The sequence below is a fragment of the Schistocerca cancellata genome, chromosome 5 (assembly GCF_023864275.1).
Source record: "Schistocerca cancellata isolate TAMUIC-IGC-003103 chromosome 5, iqSchCanc2.1, whole genome shotgun sequence".
Taxonomy (NCBI): Eukaryota; Metazoa; Arthropoda; class Insecta; order Orthoptera; family Acrididae; genus Schistocerca; species Schistocerca cancellata.
This window is the reverse complement of record NC_064630.1, coordinates 665051247-665075088: the sequence shown is the minus strand read 5'-3', so window position 1 is coordinate 665075088 and position 23842 is coordinate 665051247. Positions and strand designations below refer to the sequence as shown.

At 43.6% G+C, this 23842-nt stretch overlaps 1 protein-coding gene across 1 annotated transcript in view; it reads left to right on the top strand.

Annotated features, from left to right (window-relative positions):
* Window positions 1-4230: 4230 nt before the first annotated feature.
* LOC126188754 (neurotrimin-like) overlaps window positions 4231-23842 on the top strand; it is a 336147-nt gene continuing 316535 nt past the window's right edge. The window contains exon 1 of the mRNA XM_049930363.1: window positions 4231-4435. Coding sequence (XP_049786320.1) covers window positions 4378-4435 — 58 coding nt within the window. The 5' untranslated portion in view covers window positions 4231-4377. The remainder of the gene's footprint in view (window positions 4436-23842) is intronic.

The window sequence follows — 23842 nt, the reverse complement described above, 5'->3', positions numbered from 1 at the left end:
AGCAATATGGGACTCTCGGCATACCGCAATCACAAAGCAAAAAGACTTTTTCATTTCATTTTGTAAACAAAACTTAATGCGGACGGCGCTAATTTCATTATTTGTTCATCAAGTACCAACGTCAGAAGCCCAGGGGAAATAAAGGTATATTTCAAAACTCTCCCGGTGAAAATAAATTTGAGAAGACCAGAGGAAGACAGGCAAATAAAGCTTACTGTCTACGGAAATTATGGACAGTCGCTGCTTCAAGGACGAAGTATGCTGGTGCAGAGCATCAGGTAACATAACAGCAAAAAGGCAGAATGCAACGTTTCGCCAACATTAGAGGCATTAGAGAATGTACACTTCATGCTTCTTAAACATTTCTACGAAAGAAGTAGCTTACAAAACGCTTGTTCGTCCGATTCTTGAGTATTGCTCATCAGTATGGGACCCTTACCAGGTTGGATTAATAGAAGAGATAGACATGATCCAGCGAAAAGCAGCGCGATTCGTCATGGGGACATTTAGTCAGCGCGAGAGCGTTACGGAGATGCTGAACAAGCTCCAGTGGCGGACACTTCAAGAAAGGCGTTACGCAATACGGAGAGGTTTATTATCGAAATTACGAGAGAGCACATTCCGGGAAGAGATGGGCAACATATTACTACCGCCCACATATATCTCGCGTAATGATCAGAACGAAAAGATCCGAGAAATTAGAGCAAATACGGAGACTTACAAGCAGTCGTTCTTCCCACGCACAATTCGTGAATGGAACAGGGAAGGGGGGATCAGATAGTGGTAAAATAAGTACCCTCCGCCACACACCGTAAGGTGGCTCGCGGAGTATAGATGTAGATGTAGATGTAGATGTAACAACACAACGATCTTCAGGGTGAGTCCCTGGCAGAATTTAAACCACTTAACGCAATACTGCGGCGTAAACGGTCGTGCGTCATAGGTAACACTACTGGCAACAACAGCGTCAGTGATAAGCACATCAGGTTTTCTCCATTACTGACACTCATACGGATCGGTGAGAAAATTATAACCTGTAGCTGCACAGGGTAGTGCGGTACAGCAATGGCGGAAGTCGAAAATTCGTGCAGGACCGGGGCTTGTTTTGCTGCAGTTGCTTTAACCATCTTGGTCGCGTGAACACAATTATCCCACCCAAGTTCTCAACTTAGCTCGCGCTGCATTCCAGCATAACTCGTTCATTACAAGCCCGACTCGCAAATTCTCGATTCCCGTAGGGGTTCTAACGATATTTGTGCATAAGCACCGAAACACATGTAATGGAGACGTCGCGCTCGATTATATCAATGTAACTGAGTATTAGCTGTTTTGTCGCACTCATCCGACAGAGCAGAAAACACTCGGGGTGATGTGGCCTGTAGTTAAGAGAAGCGTGGAAGAAAGGGAAAGCGATAGATGGGAAAATCGTGACTTCAGCTGCACGGGATATTGTGGTACTGTAATTAAGGCAATTTTTACCACCACGGAGCCAGTGGGGCACATGAAAGTGGGAGGTATGGGAATCAACTGAAGTGTAAGACCCTTTCTTGTATTACTATTATGAAATTATGGTGACCAATGGTCACCTACGTAGAAAAGAGAAGCCTTAATGAAAAGAAAGGACAAAGAACCGAGAAGGGTCAGGGACCCTGCATCCGAGGTGCTCAGAGAAATTGCACGAGAGGGCTAGCATGTGTCAAAGCCCAGATCTGGAAACAAAGAGATAAGATGAAAGGGGGGGGGGGGCAGTAAGCCGAAGTCTGTCGTGCGTAGGCGCCAGAAGGGAGTTGGTCCCGTAGTACTAGACAACAGAAGTGGGATGAAGCAAAATGAGAAGCCAAACAAGAACAAAAGGGAAAAAAGCGCACTTACGGCGCAGTGCGTAATCTCCCATCCGCGAAGATCGAAGGTTCGGAGGTAGAATCGATCATAGGTGGCAAAACTCTGACACGGCCGGAAGCGGGAAGGGTTCGAGAGGGGGTGGGGGTTGGTTTCATCAGTTCCCGGTATTGCCAGGCTCAGTAGCATGCGCTCGAGTGCTGCATGGTGTATTGAAATTTGCACCCAGTGAAATTTGCGCCCAGAAAGGGTCGAGGAGGGGTCCACTAATCCCCTTGCCCGTCAGGTAGAAGAGCTGAGAGACGCCACCTGCAGGTTTCCAGCTCGCTTATGCAAGCCATTCTATGTAAAACGCTGCGAACTGAGGTCATTGTTAAGAGTGCATCGCAAGAGCTTATTGTCCACACACTAAACTTGTATTACCCCTGCCCACATGGTCGAAAGAACAGATACCATCTTCATATAGATGAGGCTCATCGGCCAATGATCTTCTTCAGTGCAGATGCGCTCACATTGTTCAAACTCTTACGGGAATTGCTAGGTTGACCGCCGCGAGTAATGACTATAGTGGGCAGGGGCATTACAAATGTTGTATTTGGACAATATGTGGGTCTCACGGTGAGCGTCTCAGAGGTAAGTCTCTGCAGTACCAGTAACTGTTCCGCCCTGCACTGTTCCTTTCGCGCGTAGTGTGTGAGCAGAATCATTGTCGGTAAAACTCTATACTGTCTCTAATTTCTCGAATTTTCTCGTCGTGGTCATTACATGCCATGTGTGTGGGAGAAAGGAAGATGTTGTCCGATTCTTCCTGGATAGTTTTCTCTCGAAATTTCAATAATAAACTTCTCAGTTATGCACAGCGCTTTTCTTCTAACGACTGCCAATGGAGCTTGTTGAGCAGCTCAGCAGCGCTCTCGCGCCGACTGAACGATCCCGGTGCGAAATGCGCCGCTCCTCGTTGGACCTTTCCCATATTTGCTATCAGTCCTACCTGACACGGACCCCATATTGATGTACAATACTAACGAATAGGTCGAACAAGGTCTGGCAACTCATTTTCTTACTGTTTTTGTTGTGTGGTCATCCCACTTAAAGACGCTCTGGATAGTTACTCATAGTTATTTCATGGTAGATACTGTTTCCAACAATTTTACTCGAGTGTCTTTCTTTTCCTACGTATGCGGAATATGTCATATCGATTTACGTTCAGTCAACTGTCAGAGCACGCTTCATTTGTCAGTCCTCCGCAGGTCATTCTGCAAATCGATATTGTCAGCCGGCCGGGTTGGCCGAGCGGTTCTAGGCACTACAGTCTGGAACCGCGCGACCACTACGGTCGCTGGCTCGAATCCTGCCTCGGGCATGGATGTGTGTCATGTCCTTAGGTTAGATAGGTTTAAGTAGTTCTAAGTTGTAGGGGACTGGAGACCTCAGAAGTTAAGTCCCATAGTGCTCAAAGCCATTTCTGATATTGTCTTCCGGCATTGCTACATTGTCATAGACAGTCGTATCATCTACGAACAGTAGTAAAGAACATCCAACACTTTCTATTATATCATTTATGTACATTGTAAACAATAACTGTCCCAACACATTTTCTTGGGATACTTTGAAAATTATCTTTAAATCTGTCAATTATTTTCTGTTAAGAGCGACGTGTTGACTTCTCTCTGCAAGGAAGACTGCATCCAGTCGCACATCCTGTCCAATACTCGGTAAACTCGTATTTTTCCGCTAAACGGCTGTGTGGGACGGTGTCAAATGTCTTTCTGAAGTCGAGGAAATCGGCAGCAAATTGAGCGCCGTTGTCTACAGCGTTATGGACCTCATGGAGGAACTGAGGGGGCTGAGTTTCTCAAGATCTCTGTTTGCGGAATCCACGTCGATTTCTACAGGGGAGATCTTCAAAAAAATGGTTCAAATGGCTCTAAGCACTATGGGACTTAACATCTGAGGTCATCATTCCCCTAGACTTAGAACTACCTAAGCCTAACTAACCTAAGGACATCACACACATCCATGCCCTATGCAGAATTCGAACCTGCGACCGTAACAGTAGCGCGGTTTCGGACTGAAGCGCCTAGAACGGCTCGGCCACAGCGGCCGGCTGGGAGATTTTTGTTCTCCAAAAAATGTCATACAACGACATAAGTCTGTAAATTTATGCATCTGTCCGGAGGTCATTCTTGTAAACAGGAATGATCACCGCGTTTTTCAAGTTGCTAGTTGCTCCAGAGATTTGCGATAAACTCCTTACGGAAGAGAAGCAAGTTCTTACGCATAATTTTTGTACAATCTCATAGGTGTCTCATACTGTCCAAGTTGTGTGTTCTGGTGAAGAATTTCGTTCAAGGTGTAACACGTGCGAAACACTTGCTCTGCCGACAGGTGGCGTGGCTGCGGGTGGACACGCAGACCATCCTGACGATCGCCACGCACGTCATCACCAAGAACCACCGAATCGGCGTCACGCACAGTGACCAGCGCACGTGGTATCTGCAGATCCGAGAAGTGCGCGAGTCCGACCGCGGCTGGTACATGTGCCAGATCAACACCGACCCTATGAAGAGCCAAGTCGGATACCTCGAGGTCGTGGGTAAGTAGTCAGTGGACACTTTAAACAATTTTTGTATGTCCATCGTTTTGATTAGAGGTCTGAGGAACTTCGGCCGTCCACTTACATAATAGTGGAACACTGGCAGCTGTCCTTATGATCTCAGCTATTATATGGCTACCAGTTTAGGCGCTTCAGTGCACCATTTTCAGGCCTTGACTGACGCTGAGGGTATTAACTCCAATCGTATACACGATTCATCAGTGGCCAACACCTATGAACTGGTTTTCGCAGACTATCTGTAATAAGTACGTTGTGGTTGATGAATCCTATATACGATTGGAGTTAACGTCCTGCGGGTAACTTAACGCCTGAAGTTGTGCGCTGAAGACCGAAACTGGTAGCCATATAATAATATCATAAGGACGGCTGTAGATTTTTCATTTTACTATATACTTCAAACAATACCACAGTGGGTATAGCGCAACTGTTACGCACTAGTGCGCCTTCAGGTCCCGCCGCATTGCAGTAGCACTAAGCGGTTAAATGCTGTGAGACTGGACGCAAAATCTCATCACATGTTCACTATATAGATCCACAGTGGTCACTATTTCAGAGACATTTTTTCTTCATATCTATATTTGTGACCTATTCTCTTCATCCATTTTTACAGGACCTTCGTAGACTCTAGTAGAATTAAGCTAATGGTAGGAGAAAATATCTTATCCTTAAAACATTGTTTTCTTTTTATTCAGTTTACTGCAGCTACGGAAACGCACAGTGATTCTGTAATTTTGTTGTTCAAAGGTATTCCATGGATCATACGTTGCATCCGCCGTGCTATTAAGGATTTCTGTGTTACTGACGTTTTATTGTTGATTATAGACTTTACTTCTCTTTTTGTGTAAATGAATGGATGTGAATATACGACTGGGACTACTCGCTTCTTTTTTTTTTTTTGTTAAAATTGCTTTCAATCGAAGCAGAAATATTTCACTGATCATGTTATTTTACGTAAATTCAGTTGTCGGAAAAAGTTAATGAATATTTTTTCGTTCTTTTTTCTAATAAATTTTCAAAGCTCACTCCTTTCACTAGTCACATATAGTAAAAGAAATCGTTTATGTAAACTTTACTATATTCTTAATAGGTAATCATACACAATGTATAAAAGAGCTTTGCTCAGCAATCAAACGTAATACTTTCAAAGCTGTGAACAGTTTGGGAGATCAAACCTTTCAGTTCGGCAAATGGGCGTTGATAAGTTAGGGAGCACGGCACAAGACTGCTGGAGCGAAATACTGAGCCAAAATTTGAGGATACAGTAAAAAAAAATTGACAAAACCAAGAGGAAATATTGGGAACAACACAGTTACCGAATAATACTATCATCAACAACAGGTGATACCCTCAGTTGCTGCAGAATTAATTTAAAATAAAATTTAAAAAAAACTACCACCTATTTAAGCAAAATGTTCTTGAAAATGTGGAAGATAAACAGCCTCATGGCCCAAAACTTTAATAAAAACAGAATTTCTGTTACATAGAATTAACTTCACAATTAAAATTACCAAAACTTAACTACTAATGTAAGTTGAATGAACGAATGTTGATTCAAGAAAAATACAGTTCCTTGTGGAAGTCAATACTGTAACACAGTTTATAGCACGCTAGAAGCTTTCAAACTAATCAAATGTAAATCGTTGTAACAGCAAAACTCTCTAATACAATTGAACAACCTTATTAATGACCAAAGAATCTGCAGCTTACAGAGAACAGCATAACAACAAATATCGCGTGATCATTACATAATGCAGCAGCCTGAAAATGGTAAACACAAATTAGCACACTATTGATGTTGGAATTCAACGTCGTCCACCCGTCTGAATTTCGTGTGCGGTACCCGATCGGAAGCAACAACCATCACTGGCAGTACACTGACAACAGCTTCTATAACACACAAAACCAACATTAATGTACAATTCACTCAAACAAATCACCACACGACGGTAAAATACAGAATCATAAAAGTAGAAAACTAATGGAGGTAAGATTCGGCTCAAAGTCCCTTAAATTCGGTATTGCGTTATAAACTGCAGCTACAGTTGACGTTAATCAAATTGACATTCAGAAAAGGTAATCTGCAGAGCCACTCAGGACTTTGACCGTGTAAAGGACGAAATCCTGCACACATTTTCAGCTACTAAGAATACCGCCCTTTGACGGCACGAGGTTTTCAAGAAGTTGCAACCGCCCATAGGCAGAAAGCGGTACAGCAAAATCCAACTTAAGTTGAAAGTTAACCTTTAGCAGGCAGGCGAGGAATTCATTGACAAATCGTGAAAGTAGCAATGCACTCAGATAAGATACAAATTCGTCGAATTTCGGTGACAAGTGACAGCATCAAAAACTGACAGCAAAATCAACTAGATCAGTTAATTCCATTCTCGATTGACAGTGATGCAAACTCAAAACTCAGACGATTTAGAACACCCCTCGAACAAACGGAGTGGCAATACGGAGCAATAAAAGTGTGAAAACGATCAACCAGACAAATACGTCAAAATTTGAAAATTAATCCGGGGAGCTGCAGTAGTTGTACAAGTCAGGCCAAACTACGGGTGTCTCGTCACAGCGCAAAGGCGGAACGACTCTTGAGCAGAGCCTATTTTTAATTATCACTGCAGCCACACTCCAGTTCCGCTGTCATCAAGTAGTCCCCGCATCTTCTCAGCATAGGATTATGCTGAGAAGATGCGGGGCCTACTTGGGGACAGCGCATACCGCAAGATTGACACCGATCATTTCAAGAGGATCGAGAGGAAGACTCTGGCGCTTCTCAAGGATTCCGACTTCCTGACGAGATTACCAAGAAGCTACGCCCGAGGACTGCTGTTCCTCCTAGACTTTACGGTCTGCCGAAGGTGCACAAGGAATCGATTCCGTTACGTCCCATTGTCAGCAATATTGGTGCCCCAACGTGCCTTCTCACCAAGCACCTCAAACAACTGCTTAGCCTGTAACACTACCGCCCTGTCGGACGTGCGTTAGCTCAACAAAGCCTGTACTGTAATAAGTTCACGGGCTTCACCTTGTAAACAAGGATTTAGTACATAAGTTGACCGCGTGTACCTAATGGAAGCAATTCGGACTTATATTCAGTCAGTAACTACAGTGATGCGTCAAGCAAATGTAAAGTACAATTATGCTTTCGCATGGACAAGAAGTACACACAGTAGATACTACCAATGATAAATAATACGGTCGCCAGCCTAATTAGGCATTGAGTGAGTTTTTCCTTGTACAAGTGTGTGCATGTACAAGCATAACAACACGTAGTACTGCTGCGTTATATGGCAGAGTTTGGCATAGGAAAAATCCACTGAACTAAAGTTTTCTTCTTTTGTACTAATTTGGATGAGCTAAACTTACACAACACCACACAGCAATGATTACTACGAGCTGCACTTTGTATATTGATCGGACTGAAATTGGGCATAGATTACCCTAGAATCAGCAATTTTGAAAACACACTTACAATGTCACTATTAAAATTGGAAAAAACACTGATACACTTAGGTTTAATATAGAAATTAATTTTACTGTTCAATCCTGATCAGTACACTTCAAAATGTGCAAGAATAGGCAAGAGAAGGGGGGGGGGGCCCTGAATCTGTTATGGTTGTTATACTGAAACTAGTAAGTCCTGAAGGTAAATTAACACTCAAAGTTATCACTCTGTGAAGAACTAATCTTTTGTCTTATTTTTACTGAATCGATTAGTTATCATTCTTTCAGTCTCAAATGTATTAAATAACATTGCTAGCTCAATTCAAGATTTATCTTTCAATTTGATCACACTGTTGTTCTTTATTAACATCTGCGTTAACAAACATGAATTTAAAAGTCTTTATAGCATAGATTAGTCTGCAGATGATTTATTACTAACTGTAAACTTTCAATTCGGGATACTCGGGTTGCACAATATGTGGTAAGGACCCTGCCTAGGTCAATGATAAGGATAAGTGATGGCTAAGGCGTTCTACGGATCAGAGCGTGGAATGTCAGATCCCTTAATCGGGCAGGTAGGTTAGAAAATTTAAAAAGGGAAATGGATAGGTTAAAGTTAGATATAGTGGGAATTAGTGAAGTTCGGTGGCAGGAGGAACAAGACTTTTGGTCTGGTGATTACAGGGTTATAAATACAAAATCAAATAGGGGTAATGCAGGAGTAGGTTTAATAATGAAAAAAATAGGAGTGCGGGTTAGCTACTACAGACAGCATAGTGAACGCATTATTGTGGCCAAGATAGACACAAAGCCCATGCCTACCACAGTAGTACAAGTTTATATGCCAACTACCTCTGCAGATGATGAAGAAATAGATGAAATGTATGACGAGATAAAAGAAATTATTCAGGTAGTGAAGGGAGACGAAAATTTAATAGTCATGGGTGACTGGAATTCGTCAGTAGGAAAAGGGAGAGAAGGAAACATAGTAGGTGAATATGGATTGGGGGGAAGGAATGAAAGAGGAAGCCGCCTTGTAGAATTTTGAACAGAGCATAACTTAATCATAGCCAACACTTGGTTCAAGAATCATAAAAGAAGGTTGTATACCTGGAAGAATCCTGGAGATACTAAAAGGTATCAGATAGATTATATAATGGTAAGACAGAGATTTAGGAACCAGGTTTTAAATTGTAAGACATTTCCTGGGGCAGATGTGGATTCTGACCACAATCTATTGGTTATGAACTGCAGATTGAAACTAAAGAAACTGCAAAAAGGTGGGAATTTAAGGAGATGGGACCTGGATAAACTGAAAGAACCAGAGGTTGTAGAGAGTTTCAGGGAGAGCATAAGGGAACAATTGACAGGAATGGGGGAAAGAAATACAGTAGAAGAAGAATGGGTAGCTCTGAGGGATGAAGTAGTGAAGGCAGCAGAGGATCAAGTAGGTAAAAAGACGAGGGCTAATAGAAATCCTTGGGTTACAGAAGAGATATTGAATTTAATTGATGAAAGGAGAAAATATAAAAATGCAGTAAATGAAGCAGGCAAAAAGGAATACAAACGTCTCAAAAATGATATCGACGCGAAGTGCAAAATGGCTAAGCAGGGATGGCTAGAAGACAAATGTAAGGATGTAGAGGCTTGTCTCACTAGGGGTAAGATAGATACTGCCTACAGGAAAATTAAAGAGACCTTTGGAGAGAAGAGAACCACTTGTATGAATATCAAGAGCTCAGATGGCAACCCAGTTCTAAGCAAAGAAGGGAAGGCAGAAAGGTGGAAGGAGTATATAGAGGGTTTATACAAGGGCGATGTACTTGACGACAATATTATGGAAAGGGAAGAGGATGTAGATGAAGATGAAATGGGAGATAAGATACTGCGTGAAGAGTTTGACAGAGCACTGAAAGACCTGAGTCGAAACAAGGCCCCGGGAGTAGACAACATTCCATTTGAACTACTGATGGCCTTGGGAGAGCCAGTCATGACAAAACTCTACCATCAGGTGAGCACGATGTATGAGACAGGCGAAATACCCTCAGACTTCAAGAAGAATATAATAATTCCAATCCCAAAGAAAGCAGGTGTTGACAGATGTGAAAATTACCGAACTATCAGTTTAATAAGTCACAGCTGCAAAATACTAACGCGAATTCTTTACAGACGAATGGAAAACCTGGTAGAAGCCGACCTCGGGGAAGATCAGTTTGGATTCCGTAGAAATGTTGGAACACGTGAGGCAATACTGACCTTACGACTTATCTTAGAAGAAAGATTAAGAAAAGGCAAACCTACGTTTCTAGCATTTGTAGACTTAGAGAAAGCTTTTGACAATGTTAACTGGAATACTCTCTTTCAAATTCTGAAGGTGGCAGGGGTAAAATACAGGGAGCGAAAGGCTATTTACAGTTTGTACAGAAACCAGATGGCAGTTATAAGAGTCGAGGGGCATGAAAGGGAAGCAATGGTTGGGAAAGGAGTAAGACAGGGTTGTAGCCTCTCCCCGATGTTATTCAATCTGTATATTGAGCAAGCAGTAAAGGAAACAAAAGAAAAATTCGGAGTAGGTATTAAAATTCATGGAGAAGAAGTAAAAACTTTGAGGTTCGCCGATGACATTGTAATTCTGTCAGAGACAGCAAAGGACTTGGAAGAGCAGTTGAACGGAATGGACAGTGTCTTGAAAGGAGGACATAAGATGAACATCAACAAAAGCAAAACGAGGATAATGGAATGTAGTCAAATTAAGTCGGGTGATGCTGAGGGAATTAGATTAGGAAATGAGACACTTAAAGTAGTAAAGGAGTTTTGCTATTTAAGGAGTAAAATAACCGATGATGGTCGAAGTAGAGAGGATATAAAATGTAGACTGGCAATGGCAAGGAAAGCGTTTCTCAAGAAGAGGAATTTGTTAACATCGAGTATAGATTTAAGTGTCAGGAAGTCGTTTCTGAAAGTATTTGTATGGAGTGTAGCCATGTATGGAAGTGAAACATGGACGATAACTAGTTTGGACAAGAAGAGAATAGAAGCTTTCGAAATGTGGTGCTACAGAAGAATGCCGAAGATAAGGTGGGTAGATCACGTAACTAATGAGGAGGTATTGAATAGGATTGGGGAGAAGAGAAGTTTGTGGCACAACTTGACTAGAAGAAGGGATCGGTTGGTAGGACATGTTCTGAGGCATCAAGGGATCACAAATTTAGCATTGGAGGGCAGTGTGGAGGGTAAAAATCGTAGAGGGAGACCAAGAGATGAATACACTAAGCAGATTCAGAAGGATGTAGGTTGCAGTAGATACTGGGAGATGAAGAAGCTTGCACAGGATAGAGTAGCATGGAGAGCTGCATCAAACCAGTCTCAGGACTGAAGACCACAACAACAACAACAAGGCAATTCTGGTAAAAGTCACGTTATTATTGAACAGTCAGAACAGTTTCAACACTGGTCCACACACATACACTTCTAAAGATGAAATAAATGTTTGACCTGTGCACGTCGGTGCGGCGGATGGCGGGCAGCGTGATAGCGGGCAGTACAGCACACATACAAGCACGGCTAAGGCTCTCACAGTATAGGCACTTTCATTCTTCTTGGCGTCGTAATCTTTCCAGTTTTGTGCTGAGAATATAGCCATGCCAAGTAGTCGTCGGAATCGGCCCATCCGAGGCTCAATGGAATCCACTTTTCCTAGATAGCCTCCTCGGTACAGTACATGTTCCTCCGACCGATGCTCAACTCCGACTGTATTACTGAGCCCGTTGTGCCGAACCGCGCCAGTGTGTGTTTTCCCGCGCTCGCCTGCATCCACCTTTTCCCGCGCCCCTACAGGTAGGGTATTCACCACAGGTTTTCTACTACACATATTCTAATGCATTACCTACGTATGGACCGAGTGTTTAAATTACAATTTTCACATTATACAATAGTTTTAACATTAAATACACTTTCCTTTGGTTATCAAATTGCTTGAAATCTAACATAAGTAATGACATTCATTTAAAAAGTTGTGTACAGTTTCTTTAACATGACACGAAAAGGAAAAAAATTCAAAATAATATTTACATTATTTCACATAAATTCAGAAAGAAACATTTATCTAAATGCATAAAGAAAAAAATTATTATAGGTACATTATTGTTACAAGCCCTTACGTTGGGAGATGGACACACCATACCCGTAACTCCGTGGATTTCCTGGGACGCTTCAACAACCTTTACGCTTAAGGAATCTGACATACTGGTGCGCTTCGACATGGTATTTCTATTCACTAAAGTTCCGTTACAAGAATCCTTGGAACTCATCAGCCCGAAATTTGACGAAGCGACCACCAACCATTTCAGACATGTTCTGACAGCAACTTACTTCTTATTTGACGGTGAATACTACGAGCAGACAGAAGGAGTAGCCATGGGGAGTCCACTCTCACCCGTTGTCGCAAATATGTACATTGAACATTTCGAGGAGGAAGCTCTTGAATCAGCACATCTAAAATCCATCTGTTTCTTTAGATATGTGGATGATACCTTCGTTATCTGGCCACATGGAAGAGATAAACTGGCAGACTTCCTCACACATCTCAACTCCAGACACGAGAATATTAAGTTCACCATGGAGATCGAAACGGATGGGATACTCCCTCTCCTAGATGTTTTGTTTAGAAGACGAGCTGACGGCACTTTGGGCCACAGCGTGTATAGGAAGAAGACGCACACCGATTTGTACCTACATGCGGATAGCTGCCATCAACCGGCACAAAAGAATGGCGTGCTCAAAACTCTTTTACACAGAGCTCACACCATCTCCGACAGGGACAGTCTCCAACAAGAATTGGACCATCTGAAGACCGTGTTTCGGAGGAACGGTTACAAGGAAGGGCGAATTCGGAAGGCTCTACATCCCACACCTGAAGCACCGGAGAAGCTGAGGATGAACCTCAGGAGGAGGCTGCATTGGCTGTTATTCCGTTTTGTGGGGCCTTATCCGGAAAAATTGGACACATTTTACGTAAACACCAAGTGAAAACCATCTTCCGTCCTCCTAGCAAAACCAAGAGCCTTCTTGAAAGTGTCAAGGACAGCCTTGGTCTACGTAAATCAGGGGTTTATCAGGTAACTTGCCAATGCGGTGGTGTATACATAGGTCAGACCATTCGTACCATTGAGGACCGATGCCGAAAACATCAACGGCACACTAGACTGCAACAGCCCAGTAAGTCGGCAATCGCTGAGCATTGCCTATCGGAACTCCACAGCATGGATTACGACCAAACCAAAGTCCTGACACAGACTTTCAAATACTGGGACTGTGTCATCAAAGAAGCCATAGAGATCAGAGAAGGGAGCCACAACTAAATCGTGACAGCAGTTACATCCTTAGCAAGGCGTGGGAACCCGCGATCACCCAGATTAAGAAGAAAAAGGATATTTCCCAGAGTGTACCGACTTCGGGGGAGGAGGGAATAATAAAGAGAGCGGTGCCGACTGACCCTCCTGGACGAGAAGACCTAGGACGCAGCGCCCAGACGGCGGGAGAACGGACGCTGTATCTGGGGCGTGGACCGCACCGAATCATAGAAAGTGCCTGAGGGAGGAGTGGAAGGGGAATTGTCCTATATATACCTGGCGCCGGCCCACCGCCGGTCAGTACATCAGCGCACCTGATGATGGCAATGTGGTCGATTGCCGAAATATTGTGTCTTATGCACATTCATACCAGGCTGTTCACCCGAGATTTATTTCGTCAGCTTTTAAGCTGATTGTGCGCTAATTCACGCACTTGTAAGCTCTTTCAGTCTCCTGAATTGTGTGGGTGATATTTTTCCAAAAGTCAGACAGTATGTCGCCAGACTCATACATTCTACATGCCAAAGTGAATAGTCATTTTGTTGCCACTTCTCCCCCCCCCCCCCCACGCCAACCAACGATTTTAGAAATTATAATGGAATGTTATCTACCCCTTCTCCCTTATTTGATTTTAAGCCCTTCAAAGCCCACTATAACTGGATCCCCTACCTCTTCTAAATGGGCTTCTGTTTCTTCTTGTATCACATCAGACACATCTTCCACCTCCTAGAGGCCTTCAATGTACTCATTCCACTTATCCATTCTCTCCTCTGCATTTATCAATGGAATTCCTGTTGCACTGTTAATCTTACCACAGTTGCTTTTAATGTCAACGAAGGTTTTTTTGCCTTTCCTGTATGCTGAGTCAGTCCTTCCGTCAATCATTTCAGCCATCACTACTACATTGTGATCTGAGTCTGTATCTGCTCCTGGGTACGCCTTACAATCCAGTACATAATCTCGGAATCTCTGTCTAACCATGATACACTACTGGCCATTAAAATTGCTACACCAAGAAGAAATGCAGATGATAAACGGGTATTCATTGGAAAAATATATTATACTAGAACTGACATGTGATTACATTTTCACGCAATTTGGGTCCATAGATCCTGAGAATAACGGCCTTGATACGCCTGGGCATTGAGTCAAACAGAGCTTGGATGGCGTGTACAGGAACAGCTGCCCATTCAGCTTCTACACGATACCACAGTTGATCGAGAGTAGTGACTGGCGTATTGTGACGAGCCAGTTGCTCGGCCACCATTGACCAGTGGTTTTCAATTAGTGAGAGATCTGCAGAATGTGCTGACCAGGGCAGCAGTCGGACATTTTCTGTGTCCAGAAAGGCCTGTACAGGACCTGCAACATGCGGTCGTGCACTATTCTGCCGAAATGTAGGGTTTCGCAGGGATAGAATGAAGGGTAGAGCAACGGGTCGTAACACATCTGAAATGTAACGTCCATTGTTCAAATTGCCGTCAATGCAAGCAAGAGGTGACCGAGACGTGTAATAAATAGCACCCCATACCATCACGCCGGGTGATACGCCAGTATGGCGATGACGAATACACGCTTCCAATGTGCGTTCACCGCGATGTCGCCAAACAAGGATACGACCATCATGATGCTGAAAACAGAACCTGGTTTCATCCGAAAACATGACGTTTTGCCATTCGTGAACCCAGGTTCGTCGTTGAGTACACCATGGATGTGTGTGATGTCCTTAGGTTAGTTAGGTTTAAGTAGTTCTAAGTTATAGGGGACTGATGACCTCAGACGTTAAGTCCCACAGTGCTCAGAGCCCTTTGAACCATTTCGCTCCTGTCTGTGATGCAGCGTCAGGGGTAACCACAGCCATGGTCTCAGAGCTGATAGTCCATGCTGCTGCAAACGTCGTCGAACTGTTCGTGCAGACGGTTGTTGTCTTGCTAACGTCCCCATCTGTTGACTCAGGGACCTAGAGGTGGTTGCACGATCCGTTACAGCCATGCGTATAAGATGCCTGTCATCTCGACTGCTGGTGATACGAGACCGTCGGGATCCAGCACGGCGTTCCGTATTACCCACCTGAACCCACTGATTCCATATTCTCCTAACAGTCATTGGATTTCGACCAACGCGAGCAGAAATGTCGCGATACGATAAACCGCAATCGCGATAGGCTACAATCCGGCCTTTTTCAAAGTCGGAAACATGATGATACGCATTTCTCATCCTTACACGAGGCATCACAACAACGTTTCACCAGGCAACGCCGGTCAGCAGCTGTTTGTGTATGAGAAATCGGTTGGAAACTTACCCCATGGTGTAGGTGTCGCCACCGGTGCCAATCTTGTGTGAATGCTCTGAAAAGCTAATCATTTGCGTATCACAGCATGTTCTTCCTGTCGGTTAAATTTCGCGTCTGTAGCACGTCATATTCGTGGTGTAGCAATTTTAATGGCCAGTAGTGTACAATCAAACTAAAATCTTCCCGTATCGCTCGGTGTTTTTCAAGTATGCCTCCGTCTCTTGTGACTCTTGAACAAAGTATTCACTATTACTAGCTGAAATTTATTACAGATTTCAATTAGTCTTTCTCCTCGTACGTTCCTTGTCCCAAGCCCGTACTCTCCTGTAACCTTTCCTTCTACTCCTTCCCATACAACGGTAGTCCAGTCCCCCATGACTGTTAGATTTTCATCTCCCTTTATGCACTGTGTTGTAAGGTGTCAGGCAAATCCAACACCTTCCATGAAAACCCTGACATGATAAGCAAATACAGTAGTATGTCACATAGCACCGAATAAATCGTGACATTAAATTAACCAAAGTAATACGAGTAACGAGTGAGCAAATGGAATACCACAGACTAACACAAGAATGCCTAAATGCATGTCATACCTTCCCACCGTAAGACAGACGCAGTTTCGAGGGGAGAAACGAGAACATCTACATCTACATCCATACTCCGCAAGCCACCTGACGGTGTGTGGCGTAGGGTACCTTGAGTACCTCTATCGGTTCTCCCTTCTATTCCAGTCTCGTATTGTTCGTGGAAAGAAGGATTGTCGGTATGCCTCTGTGTGGGCTCTAATCTCTCTGATTTTATCCTCATGGTCTCTTCGCGAGATAAACGTAGGAGGGAGCAAAATACTGCTTGACTCTTCGGTGAAGGTATGTTCTCGAAACTTTGACAGAAGCCCGTACCGAGCTACTGAGCGTCTCTCTTGCAGAGTCTTCCACTGGAATTTATCTATCATCTCCGTAACGCTTTCGCGATTACTAAATGATCCTGTAACGAAGCGCGCTGCTCTCCGTTGGATCTTCTCTATATCTTCTATCAACCCTATCTGGTACGGATCCCACACTGCTGAGCAGTATTCAAGCAGTGGGCGAACAAGCGTACTGTAACCTACTTCCTTCGTTTCGGATTGCATTTCCTTAGGATTCTTCCAATGAATCTTAGTCTGGCATCTGCTTTAACGACGATCAACATTATATGATCATTCCATTTTAAATCACTCCTAATGCGTACTCCCAGATAATTTATGGTATTAACTGCTTCCAGTTGCTGACCTGCTATTTTGTAGCTAAATGATAAAGGATCTATCTTTCTGTGTATTCGCAGCGCATTACACTTGTCTACATTGAGATTCAATTGCCATTCCCTGCACCATGCGTCAATTCGCTGCAGATCCTCCTACATTTCAGTACAATTTTCCATTGTTACAACCTCTCGATACACCACAGCATCATCTGCAAAAAGCCTCAGTGAACTTCCGATGTCATCCACCAGGTCATTTATGTATATTGTTAATAGCAACGGTCCTATGACACTCCCCTGCGGCTCACGTGAAATCACTCTTACTTCGGAGGACTTCTCTCCATTGAGAATGACATGCTGCGTCCTGTTATCTAGGAACTCCTCAAGTTCCCCACAGTCGTTTAATGAACAAAGTAAGAGCATATGGACTATCAGACCAATTGTGTGATTGGATTGAGGAGTTCCTCAATCCAATCACACAATTGGTCTGATAGTCCTTATGCTCTTACTTTGTTCATTAAACGGCTGTGGGGAACTGTATCGAACGCCTTGCGGAAGTCAAGAAACACGGCATCTACCTGTGAACCCGTGTCTATGGCCCTCTGAGTCTCGTGGACGAATAGCGCGAGCTGGGTTTCACATGACTGTCTTTTTCGAAACCCATGCTGATTCCTACAGAGTAGATTTCTAGTCTCCAGAAAAGTCATTATACTCGAACACAATACGTGTTCCAAAATTCTACAACTGATCGACGTTAGAGATATAGGTCTATAGTTCTGCACATCTGTTCCTCGTCCCTTCTTGAAAACGGGGATGACCTGTGCCCTTTTCCAATCCTTTGGAACGCTACGCTCTTCTAGAGACCTACGGTACACCGCTGCAAGAAGGGGAGCAAGTTCCTTCGCGTACTCTGTGTAAAATTGAACTGGTATCCCATCAGGTCCAGAGGCCTTTCCTCTTTTGAGCGATTTTAATTGTTTCTCTATCCCTCTGTCGTCTATTTCGATATCTACCATTTTGTCATCTGTGCGACAATCTAGAGAAGGAACTACAGTGCAATCTTCCTCTGTGAAACAACTTTGGAAAAAGACATTTAGTATTTCGGCCTTTAGTCTGTCATCCTCTGTTTCAGTACCATTTTGGTCACAGAGTGTCAGGACATTTTGTTTTGATCCACCTACCGCTTTGACATAAGACCAAAATTTCTTAGGATTTTCTGCCAAGTCAGTACGTAGAACTTTACTTTCGAATTCATTGAACGCCTCTCGCATAGCCCTCCTCACACTACATTTCGCTTCGCGTAATTTTTGTTTGTCTGCAAGGCTTTGGCTATGTTTATGTTACGGTGAAGTTCCCTTTGCTTCCGCAGCAGTTTTGTAACTCGGTTGTTGTACCACGGTGGCTCTTTTCCATCTCTTACGATTTTGCTTGGCACATACTCATCTAACGCATTATGTACGACGGTTTTGAGCTTTGTCCACTGATCCTCAACACTATCTGTACTTGAGACAAAACTTTTGTGTTGAGCCAACAGGTACTCTGAAATCTGCTTTTTGTCACTTTTTCTAAACAGAAAACTGTTCCTACCCTTTTTAATATTCCTATTTACGGCTGAAATCATCGCTTTATGATCGCTGATTCCCTGTTCTGCGTTAACTTTTTCAAATAGTTCGGGTCTGTTTGTCACCAAGAGGTTCAAATGGCTCTGAGCACTATGGGACTCAACTGCTGTGGTCATCAGTCCCCTAGAACTTAGAACTACTTAAACCTAACTAACCTAAGGACATCACACACATCCATGCCCGAGGCAGGATTCGAACCTGCGACCGTAGCAGTCGCACGGTTCCGGACTGCGCGCCTAGAACCGCGAGACCACCGCGGCCGGCTGTCACAAAGAGGTCTAATATGTTATCGCCACGGATCGGTTCTCTGTTTAACTGCTCAAGGTAGTTTTCAGATAAAGCACTTTAAAAAATTTCACTGGATTCTTTGTCCCTGCCACCCGTTATGAACGTTTGAGTCTCCCAGTCTATATCCGGCAAATTAAAATCTCCACCCAGAACTATAACATAGTGGGGAAATCTACATGAAATATTTTCCAAATTATCCTTCAGGTGCTCAGCCACAACAGCTGCTGAGCCAGGGGGCCTATAGAGACATCCAATTACCATGTCTGAGCCTGCTTTAACCGTGACCTTCACCCAAATCATTTCACATTTCGGATCTCCGTCAATTTCCTTCGATACTATTGCACTTCTTATCGCTATAAACACGCCTCCCCATTCACTGTCCAGCCTGTCTCTGCGGTATACATTCCAATCTGAGTTTAGGATTTCATTACTGTTTACGTCTGGTTTCAGCCAACTTTCTGTCCCTAGTACTATATGGGCGTTGTGACCGTTTATTAATGAGAGCAGTTCTGGGACCTTTCTGTAGATGCTCCTGCAGTTTACCATTAGCACATTAATATTGTTATTCCTTGTTGCATTTTGCCTACTCCTACCTTGCCGTGTCTCAGGAGGCGTCTTGTCGGGCCTAGGGAGGGGATTCTCTAACCTAAAAAACCCCTATGTGCACTCCACACGTACTCCGCTACCCTTGTAGCCGCTTCCGGCGTGTAGTGCACGCCTGACCTATTCAGGGGGACCCTATATTTCTCCACCCGATAGCGGAGGTCGAGAAATTTGCACCCCAGATCTCCGCAGAATCGTCTGAGCCTCTGGTTTAAGCCTTCTACTCGGCTCCAAACCAGAGGACCGCGATCGGTTCTGGGAACGATACTACAAATAGTTAGCTCTGATTCTACCCCGCGAGCGAGGCTTTCCGCCTTCACCAATTCCGCCAACCGCCTGTACGAACTGAGGATGACCTCTGAACCCAGACGGCAGGAGTCATTGGTGCCGACATGAGCAACAATTTGCAGTCAAGTGCACACAGTGCTCTCTATCGCCGCCGGTAGGGCCTCCTCCACATCTCGGATGAGACCCCCGGCAAGCAGACAGAGTGAACACTGGCCTTCTTCCCCGACCTTCCCGCTATTTCCCTAAGGGGCTCCATTACCCGCCTAACGTTGGAGCTCCCAATAACTAATAAACAGAAGCCGAGAGCAGAACCGTGTTAAGCTGGAAGGCCCTACGATAAGGGACGGACACCCACGTCGCCAGCTAACCCGTAGGACCACCCCCCAGCCCATGTTAAAAGCTAGAGCCCTCAGGACCAGCCCCCAGCCCATGTTAAAAGATAGAGCCCTCCACAAGAACAGTATAGATCTTACGATAACACTAAAAGGACCACACCATCTGCAAGTTTTAGCGTGAGATTTTTTCGCGTCTCTGTTACGTTGCAAACTTTAAAAACATTGCCCCACCACGAAAAGTATAACGTTTCTCATTGGATGGACGGAATTTTTGTAGGCGGGGCTTAAGGTTAACATTGAGACCCTGATTGGTCAGATGAAAACACAGCCAGATAGTTTTTTTAAACCAACTTCAGTAAATTGTAGTAAGGAGAAGTTAGGAGAGAGTTGCTTCCGAGACGGCGAGGTGAGCGGAGCTGTGCTGTCTGCCGCCCCCTGACGAACACCGACAAGGTAATGAACGCACGCGATGCCGCATAACAGCGCGTAAAGCTTCACTCAGAACTGCAGAAGTCTCATCTGTTACACCCCCTTTTTGCGTAATACTAGTGTCGATCGTCAATTAAAGCTCATGGTGTTCACATTTGTCACTTGAAGTAAAAATCTGAAACGCGATGATTTTTCTGTTATGTAGTTATTGAGAAGCCACATCAACCACTGTAATTTACAAGTTAGATAAGAAATTAAAGATAATTGAGGGTCACTGTAGACCATTTTGATAGTTTTCTCTTTTGTGAAACTTAATTTCAACTTAGATTATAGATGTGATATGGCATAGGTCATCCTTCGATCCATTGTAGAACTTGGAAACCCATTCAGGGAATATTCGTTCACATTTTTGTTGAACGCAGTTGGTTTTTACCATCCTGTATTAAAACATTTCCTTTTATCAATAGTCCAATTTATAAACAATGTTTTGTGAGTAGAATAAAATTTCCAATGGTAAACTTAACTGCTTTTTCGACGTTATTTTACCAGCTAACTAAAAATAGGAAAGCCTTGAACCCCTTCCACTAAATTTAGTTAGATTCTTTTACAGGGAGTGCAGTGGAGCTGACGCTGAAATCATTAAGTATTTGGTTATATCATCCCTAGTCTCACTGAACTCTTCTGAACTCTACATGTCATGTGTGGTCTGGCGTCTCCTTACCAGCAACAGGTCCCAGGTTCAAACTAGTCAATTCCCTAAAAAACACGCTCAGAGCGTCGTTGCGCGAAAGTGGTAGGGAGACACGATATAGAACAAACAGACACCACGCAGAATGTTAGATTGTTACCCTTTCAATATCTTCATATACTTTCTCACTCTCTTTATCTCCAGCTTGCGACGTCGGCGTGTATACCTGAACTATCGTTGTCGGTGTTTGTTTGCTGTCGATTGTGACAAGAACAACCCTATCACTGAACTGTTCACTGTAACACATCCTTTGCTCTACCTTTCTATTCATTACGAATCGTACTCCTGTTATACCATTTTCAGCTGCTGTTGATATTACCTTATATAATCCTTGTCTTCTTTCCACTTCACTTCACTGACCCCCTATTATTTCTAGATTTAACCTTTGCATTTCCCTTTTCAGATTTACTAGATTTCCTACCACATTCGAGATACTGGCATTTCACGCCCCGACCCATAGAACGTTATCCTTTCGTTCGTTATTCAATCTTTCTATCATGATCACCTCCACCTTGGCAGACCCCTCCCAGAGATCCGAATGGGGGACTGTTCCGGAATCTTCTGCCAATGGAGTGATCATCGTGACACTTCTTTAATTCCAGGCCATCTTTAATCTGGGGTTTCCATTGCCTTCTGCGTCCTCAGGCCGTTGTCATGGCTGATACTTCCGCCTTTAGGGGCAGTTTCCCACCCCAAGGACAAGAGAGTGCCCTGAACCTCTGTCCACTCCTCCGCCCTCTTTGACAATGCCGTTGTCAGAATGAGGTGACTTCTTACGACGGAAGTATGCGATCGTCAATGCTGATTATTGATCATAATTTACGCGGTGGCGCGTTTCGAACGCGGAACAGAGGACGTTTTAATTACTAATCAAAGATGCTGCCACGACACTAAAGGCTCGTTCTTACCTTATGTTTCCTAGAAATGCTTCATTTTCAAGTTAAGGACTGCCGAGACACTCCCAGAGTACCTAAGTAGGTCACACGTAAACTAATCTGTCGTAAGATTCTGGTAATGGAGTGTTGTATTGCACAGGTCTAATGTGTGAGTAAATTGAAGAGTTGAGATTATTTCAAGTGTCTGAATGGTCCTAATGCATTTCAATTATTTGAGTGGTTCTCACTAACACCAATAAATAACATCATTGAAATTGGTATTTTCCTGTACTAAAGACTCGCAAACGTACTATAATTGTTGGAAATTGCTAACTTTTACCCAAAAATTAATTTTTATCACCATGTTATGGATACCTGAATGAACCCTTCCTCTGTGCTTCACAGCAAATAATTTTCCTGTCAGTTTGTCTCTTAAGGCATTGAATGAAATAGGTCTTACCACAAAATAATATCATTAACTAACACTAATAAGTGGTGTCTCACGCGAGGAGCCTTCTGTCCCACAAATCATAAGAAGGTGCTTTGCCTTTGATAAAAATTGATATCAATTTTTTCAGCACTCTTCATCTGGTAACCTTGCGAGGTGCTGAGATGGAGAGACGCGATGTTCACCTGATTACATATAAATCTGTATCAGAAGAGCAAGTAGACTCTACTCCCCCCCGCCCCTCCCCAATTTGAGCTCTCACATTTCCTATCTCTCAGAGGATACTAATTAACGCTACAAGAAACTATCTGGGCCCCGAGTAGACAGCTAAGGAGTTGACATCCGCGTCGTCATTTATTTTGGTGGTAACCTGATTAATTAATATCCCCCAAAAATATATGGTACAGCTACAGGATATTAAATATGGTACTTTAACTTCTGAAACGATAATCCGATTGGATACCACGATGAGATTTATTGTCCTACACATCGAGATAATTCAATATACAAAGTAATGATTCTGTAATATAACCGACAAAAAAGAGGTATCTGAGAATGTGCTGTTGGCAAAGTCAAATAGATACCTAGCCTGTACCTATCATGATACACGGACACCGCGTTGTACCTGTACTGAATTTCAAATGGATCGAAGTGGATTGCGCTGTCTACACTGTACAACAGTGGTGCAGTACCATTACACATCGATAGTTCCATACATGAAAGATTCCTGGTGTGGTCACAATGCGATAATGCCCGTAGCTGAGAACGTCAGCATGAATAAACAGGTCCCTACTCTTCCGGTGCTGTGAATGCTTTACCAAGCAGTAAATCATGGGTACTCATCTATCAGCACGGGGCTGCTCTGCAGGCTGCAAACAGGGTTGCCGACCTCCGTTACGAGTTGCGGTAGCGGATAATTTTCCGACAAGCCGCGGATACGGAAGATGAGTTGTTCAGACTGATGATTACAAATGGGGTCTGCTAAACCCAGTTTTAGCTACTGTAACAGTAATCACTCCTATGCCGACCAAGAATTTGGTCTTCTACTCTACATTGAAACTCTCTCTCTCTCTCTCTCTCTCTCTCTCTCTCTCTATCTATCTATCTATCTCTCTCTCTCTAGCGGTCCAGATGAGACTCTTCGTAAACACCAACACTTCCAATCGGGGGATCACTCGCCAGTCATTTCCACTCAGTGATCCGCGCACAGGAGTTTAAGATGAGCTAAACTGATCCATATGCCTCGTCAACTACCTTGTGCAGTTTGTTATACACTCCTGAAAATTGAAATAACACCGTGAATTCATTGTCCCAGGAAGGGGAAACTTTATTGACACATTCCTGGGGTCAGATACATCACATGATCACACTGACAGAACCACAGGCACATAGACACAGGTAACAGAGCATGCACAAAGTCGGC